Here is a 7,521-nt window from a genome sequence, read left to right as displayed (position 1 = left end):
CAACGACCTCCATGTTTACCCTAGCAACTTCACAAGGTTTGGATAGAAACAGCTCTTTACACATTTGGCAACGCGAGAAAACAAGCAGCTAAGGATTCTTTAATTATTTACACAGGCAGATATTATTGTCTGCATTCTTTTAATGGAATTGCATAAATAAATTGTTAAAAAGTAACTCGAAAGAAAATATTCACTGAACATTATCGTGATATAAAAATCAACCATGGATACGCCAAGCATAAATCCTAAAGAACAAGAATATGCAAATGCAAAAGCATATTTATTACAAACAAGTACAGAAACTGGATACAATCTGTAAGTTTATTGAATTAAATTATATTTACTTATATCATGTTAATAGATTTACTCGTCTTAAATTCATATATTTTCACAGCAGGTAGACTACTGTTTATTGAATTTAATTATTATTTTTTTCTACATGATTCAACTTGGTGTATTTGCTATCCCACACCAGGAAAATTTGATCCCTCTCCCTTAAACATCACACCATGAACATTTTCTGGGCTATCTGTTTCTTTATAGCAGTCCTATTTATTTTAAAAAATTAACTAAGGCTGGGCTGTAATAATTACTCGGATTTTCGTGAATTAGTGATTCAATACAGATAAGGTATTGTTAGTTTTAAGATTGCCGGATCAAGATTTACATCTATATGAATAAAAATTCTAATACATGGTAACTTTTTCATTAGAGCAAAACAAATTTAGAAAACTAATTTCACTGTTTAACATCATCATGTTTACATTAGACATGCCTAAACCCTGCTATTACTAACATGTGTTAAGGTACAACAAAACCAGGTTTGTTATTTGTCAATGAAAAGTGAGCTCTGTGTTGTCTACAATGATTTTTATTTCTGCTTTCAGATATGACCATCTGAGTACATGTTTAACAAAGATTTTAGATGAAAGACCAGAAAATGTAGTCGATGTTTTTGAAGATATAAGTAACCACACTAAAAGAGCAAAGTTCACTTCAAATGTAGACACTGTGCAAGATAAAATAGATCAATCAACAGAAGTTGCGCTAGCTCAAGTTCAAAGGAAACTTTTTGCTGTAAGACCATGTTTTTCCATCTCTAAAGCTGTAAAAGATAAATAAGGGTTAATCAGTGTTAGTGTTTTATTTGATTTACAAACATTTATATTAATCTAGTACTTGTAAGTATTTTTGTCATGGATAAAAACTTTGATTCATTAGTTTTATTTACATCAAAATAGTAATATTCTTTTAAAAACTTTGCATTGTTCTGTCATATAAAATCAAGCAAAATCATATTTCAGCTTTATCACAACCATATCTACAATAGTGTGATCACTATTAAAGTTTGAATTGACCATTGTGAAATATTGTTCTTTTCACAATTATCATATCTGACAAGTTTAAACAGGGTTTTTCATTTTCATCTGAGGCAACAGATGCTCAAAAGAAAACAACTGATTTTGCCAAGGGTTAAGGGTGATACTTTAATATACAGGCTGAAAATACAACCAATTTTAACAGCATTTTAACCGATGGTTTGGATGGCCAATCGGTTAATCATGAAAACCCTGTTTTAAGACTGTTTCACATATATGCAATCACATATCATCCTGCTGAGAAATCTCTATAAATCAATAAAATGCTTAGTTAATATTAAATATATTTCATATTGTTTGTATTTCTGTTAAATAATAACTAGCTCAAAAGGATTAGGAGCACATTATATATCTATGGTTAAATATATAGCTAGACAGCATGTCAAGTGTTAGATCATAAATTTTCATTTGCCCAACACTTTTATTCAGATTGTTTTTTACATAATATTTATGTCTGAAAAGTATATATAAGTACCTGTAATTCATATAATATGTTAATTTATCAGCTAGCATATATTTACATTCATGAGATATTCTAATTCGCACAGACATTATGTCATTGCTTTAATGATGAAACATATTGTCTGTAGCATATTTCAAATCATTAAATGATTTTTTTTTACACTACATCATACAAATTGTAATGTATTTTACTTGTATATACAGAAAGGAGAGGGAGAAGAAGGTGACCAAGAACAAGATGAAGATGCTGAAACTCCACTACCAAATCTCATGGAACTCTGCTTCTACTTTGAACAAGCTGGAGTTGGTCTGAACAGAGAAGAGGTCATCAGAGTTTGGATGGCACTAAAAACTCTGGTAGATACACATAACCTTCAGCATGTCAGGTTCTGGGGTAAACTTTTTGGAACAGAGCAAAATTATTATGTAGCAGAGGTAGAGTACAGAGAAGGTGATGAGGAGCAGGAAGAAGAAGAAGAAGAGGTGGGTCTGATTAAATTTCCTATGAAATTATTAAATTGAAAGTTTGAAATGAATATCTGATCACATATCAATCTATAGAAATCCATTTATTACATGCTTTTAAGTGATTTTTAGAAATATATCAGTGAAATATATAGAGGATATTTCACTGTTTGAAACAGTGAAATTATCAATTTGATATTTTTCACTGTTTTGAATTCTAGCCGATTACATTGTTTCAGTGAAATACAAGTGTGCATAGTACTGGAAACCAACTTAATGATGTGACGTCGTAAATGATGTCACATTGTATTATTATTTAGCACAATTTTCATTTAGTATAAGGTTAAAATGTCTTTTTAAACATTTCTTTGTATATAATAAAAAGAAAATTTATTTTGTGTAAGATCGAAATATATTTTACCTCACAAACACTAAAAGCTCATATTTCACTTGTGCCTGCACCACTAGTGAAGTATATCTTTTGGTGCTCAGTCAGTGAAATATAATCTGATCTTACACTGAACTGGACATACATCCTATATCTATTATTTTTGTAATTAGATATTAATATCCTCATCTGCTATTATTCCAGTCTGAGGAGAATGCAGATGAAGATCAGACCGAGAAAGAAGAAGGAGAAGAAGGTGAAGAGGAGCAAGAGGAAGATGACACTCCCAAACCTGACTTTAAACCACCACCAGTAGTTCCTAAAGAGGATAAAGCTGGTCCTAACAAGAAAACATACTTTGTCTGCAATGATCGTGAGTCTCTTCACTGTTTATGTTTGATTAAATTTTATTGAATAAGGCAGATGCTGAGTACATGATTTAGAGATTACAAACATGATTAAACAAAAGGCATGATGCAAATTGTCTGTCAGTTTATCCATCGGTAAATAACTAAATATGCTGAAATCACTGAAGTAATGATATTTGAACTTAGTTTTTAGGACATACTTATACAACAATTTCATGTTGAACATTGTTGGATCCATTTACATGTTTTCATGCTAATTGATATGTTTTTCAGCTGGTAAACCATGGAACAAACTGCCTGCATGTACACCAGCACAACTTCTATCAGGAAGACAAATTAAGAAATTCCTTACTGGACGACTTGATGCTCCTGTAAGTGTCTATTTATAGTTTACATTCATAAATTATTGACAGATTATTGATAGAGGGGAGCAGTGGCCTAGTGGATAAGGTGTCTGCCTCTTAACCCAAGAATCATGAGTTCGAACCAAACTTCGGTCACAATCACTATTTCCTTATACAACACCTGAGTACTGATAAGTTCCAGGAAGCAGACTAGAAAGTTTTGCAATTGTATTTAAACAACTAATTATTAATGATCAGTTTTAGTACCAATATTATTTTATTTCATTTTTTTTTGCAAAATCAGATTGATATTTTTCAGTTTCATTTGATGAATATTACCTATAGAGTTATAACTTGTTTTGTTTAAGGTTGTAAGCTTCCCACCGTTTCCCGGCAATGAGTCAAACTATTTGAGGGCACAGATTGCTCGTATATCAGCTGGTACCCACATCTCACCTCTAGGTTTCTATCAGTTTGATGAGGAGGAGGAAGAAGAAGAAGAAGGAGAAGGTAAAACTTCCACTGTTGTTAACTCAGTGTGAAGATTATGATATTTAATCATATTACATTCATTTAATTACACTTGATTAGACATAAATTTCTCTAGTCATTCTATAATACATGTGTATTAGACTGTTGTAGTCATTCTACCATATGGCATGTGCTTTTTAATTGATTTGTCTAAGTTTGTTTTTTATCAAGAAAATTTCTGAATCCTTGTGTAATGTAGATATATGCCATATTGTTTCCTTTAAATATTTATAGACAACTGTATTTATGATCTGTTTGTTTTCAGGCCGTGACAACTTTGTAGAGAATCTTGACTTTGAGGGAATCCCTGTAAAAGAGCTCATAGACCCAACATTGTCAAACTGGGTACATCATGTACAACATATACTGCCACAGGTAAGGCTATACCTAAATAATTCTTCAAAATCATTGTCTGTTATTATGCTGTGTAAAATACACTCTATTCCAAAATCCTTTTCTTGAACTGCCTTTTGAAATGCATAGAAATGAAAAAAAGAAGATTTTTCCAATATTGTTATGGTTATTTTCTGAATTATTTCTATGACATGAAAGAAGTGCTGATAATAAATTGAAATTATATTATAATATTGTTGTACAATAGTATTTTGTCAAACATGTTGAAACTGATGCTGTAAGTGCTAATGATAACACTGTCATATTGTCCTGTTAGGGTCGTTGTGTCTGGTGGAATCCGGTACAGAAGAACGAGGATGAATTTGAAGATGAGGAAGAGGAGGAGGAAAGAGAGGAACCAGACGAGCCTGAACCCGAGACTGGTCCACCATTGTTGACACCTCTATCAGAGGATACTGAGATAGGAAACATGCCTCCATGGACAGCCAAACTCTCCTCCCACCTCATTCCACAATATGCCATTGCCTGCATACACTCTAACCTCTGGCCAGGTGCTCATGCTTTCGCCACTGGAAAGTAAGTACACAAAGTTTGTTTGTTTCACAATTATCTAAAAAGTTGAACTTGGAGGTCATCACTAATAAAAAAATCCACAAATTTATCTCTTAGATACAATTTGGATTCTGTTACTTGTGAGAGTATTCTATTACATGTAAGGAAAGTTTTAATAAAACTGGCACTCCAAACACAAAGAGAGGATTTCACTATATTATAATTTATTGTTGTTATTTTAGGAAATTTGAGAATGTTTACATTGGTTGGGGACACAAGTACTCACAAGACAATTACAGCCCAGCAGCACCACCTGCGATACTTGAAGAGTTCCCAAGTGGACCAGAGATCACGGAGGCCGAGGATCCAACTCCCGAGGAGGAGGCAGCATTGAGAGCGGCACGCCAGGAGGCACAGGAAGCTGCTGAGGACATGGAAGAGGAAGGTGAAGAAAATAGCGATGAGGACTAGATACATTTTGTTTTCATAGACAAGAAAAATGAATATTCTGTGTATTGAATAAAATATTACGAGATTTAAATACTGTGCATTTTTCTTGATTTTGACGGAGTAAAGTGCCTTATGAAATTGAGTAAGATTCCATGATAAGGACTGCAATACTAGATAGATACTCCATTAAATAAACCAACAGACTTAGAAATGGTAGAAGAGATGATTGCAGAGTTGGAATTTGCAATGTTGTCTCTGAAACAATTCATTAATACTTTTCTTATTCATTTCTTCATATATAATGTTCTTATTTATAATTGAATGTAAGAATGAGCATTGCATTTCTGTGATATTATGATGTTTATTTGTCCGGTAACATTTGTGTAAATGTTTAAAAAGTTTATTTAAGTTGATAGACTATTTTCTCCCTCCCTCAGTCTTGTAAAGAATACTGCTTCAGTGTAGAGCAGGGAAATATATACGTTCTTGTACCAGCATTCCAAGTCTGACAATTGTTGCTAAAATAATATATTTATGAATGGAAATATTGAATTAAAATAAAAAAAAATGAAAAATTATCCTTGTTATTTTATGTGAACTAAACACAACAGATATAGCAGTAAAGCAAAATGTTAAAGGAGCTTTTCTATACATGCTTTAAAAAAACAACAACAAATAGAACACAATCAAAATGGGCAAATAGTTTGTCCATATTCCTATGTCCAGCATTTATGAGCAAAGGGAGAGAAATATTCATATTGAAAATATATTTTTATTTAACAGTTATTCCCCTTATTCAACTGTTCACTTTTTTGAATGTTGAATATTAGCAATTACAAGAAATAATCCAACAAAAAAATAAAAAAAATACTGATCATAAAGAATCACCATTTACAGCATAGATATATTTATTTACACATAACAAAATATATTGGGAATTTTGCATGAGTTTGCTTTTCAGATGTGTTGAAAAGCTTGAGTAGATTCTTCCAGAAGAACATACAGAACTAATGTAGAAATGTTTTTGTTGGGTTTTATGTTGCACTAATGCAGTAGATAGTAGATAAGCCATAAGGTGACTCTCCAGCTTTATAAGTGGAATAAGACCTCTAGCACCATGCGTTATTTCAAGCATGAACAGGCAGCTGAGTAGAACCACCCATCTTCCATAAGCTAGCTGGATAGCTCCCTTACATGGAAGAATCAAAAGTTGCTGATGGGATTCAAACCTACAGTGGTGAGGAGCAAGTGTTTTGATATTGGCAACCTTACCTACTCTGCCACAGTCACCCAAAACTGGTGTAAATACCAAGAAGTTTGAGCTGGATGTATATAATTTCTCCCTTGAAGATGACTGTTGTCAGGAAACTTGTAGGTATATAAACTTAAAATAATAAATGTATAAATAAAAAAGATTTTATTAATTTTAAAATAAACATTTTCATGATGTTCATTGCTGAACATTTATTCTAGTATATGAACTAGACATTGTATTTTATATGATCTCAGAATTATCACAAATATGACAGGTGCTCTGTACTCATTTATTAATAAGAGAACTGATCGATTGCTTACTTCTTATTCAAAAGAACAAATGAAGAAAATTAAGAAAGCTGTGTAATGAATAAACAGCTCAAGAATTTTCACTGTGACCTTTGACCACAGACATAACACATGTTTCTTCTTCCATCAGGACATTGTCAATTTCTTGAAGAAAAGTAACAGATTGTACAAGTGTGATATTTATGAAGTGAAAAGTTGATATCATTATGTAACTAGAACAGTGGATTGTTTGAAGCCAAATCAAATAAAGTAAGACCTTAGGCCACTACTTGATGAAGAGGATGAATTTTTTGTCTGGAAATTGAAAGTATTTTAACACTAGAGGAGATACTGTATTGCTCTTGTTGATGAATGTTACCAATCTAAGACTGTCTTAACTTTTAATAATAGATGACACAAGTCGTTCAATAAGACGCACGTAATAGATTGATTTGTACGCCGAGTTGTTTTTCCTCCTCATAGCAGACTGTGCACTCGTTTTTGCACTTAAAACCAGTCTGCCATTGCTACATTGTTGGAAATCAAATTTCAAGTAACTTGACAAATATGTAGTATTTTATTACATGTCTTTCTATGAAAGTAGTCCAGATTTTAGAAACAGTTTCGTGAGTTTGATTGCTTTATAAGCCTTAAGATAAAGTTTTTGGTAGCTCCACAATGACTCT

The 7,521-nt window shown here is 32.3% G+C and overlaps 1 protein-coding gene across 1 annotated transcript; it reads left to right on the top strand.

The window, feature by feature from the left end:
- The first annotated feature begins 48 nt into the window (after positions 1-48).
- LOC132757920 (radial spoke head protein 4 homolog A-like) lies at positions 49-5,871 on the top strand. The gene is made up of 9 exons (XM_060749418.1): positions 49-315; positions 888-1,077; positions 2,046-2,324; positions 2,899-3,067; positions 3,336-3,433; positions 3,775-3,916; positions 4,203-4,312; positions 4,608-4,867; positions 5,086-5,871. The coding sequence occupies exons 1-9, from the start codon at positions 224-226 to the stop codon at positions 5,312-5,314; spliced, it is 1,569 nt and encodes a 522-aa protein (XP_060605401.1). The 5' UTR covers positions 49-223; the 3' UTR covers positions 5,315-5,871.
- Positions 5,872-7,521: the final 1,650 nt, after the last annotated feature.

The sequence above is a fragment of the Ruditapes philippinarum genome, unplaced genomic scaffold (genome assembly GCF_026571515.1).
Source record: "Ruditapes philippinarum isolate M1 unplaced genomic scaffold, ASM2657151v2 ctg730_1_1_1_1, whole genome shotgun sequence".
Lineage (NCBI taxonomy): Eukaryota > Metazoa > Mollusca > Bivalvia > Venerida > Veneridae > Ruditapes > Ruditapes philippinarum.
This window is presented reverse-complemented; position numbering and strand designations above follow the sequence as displayed.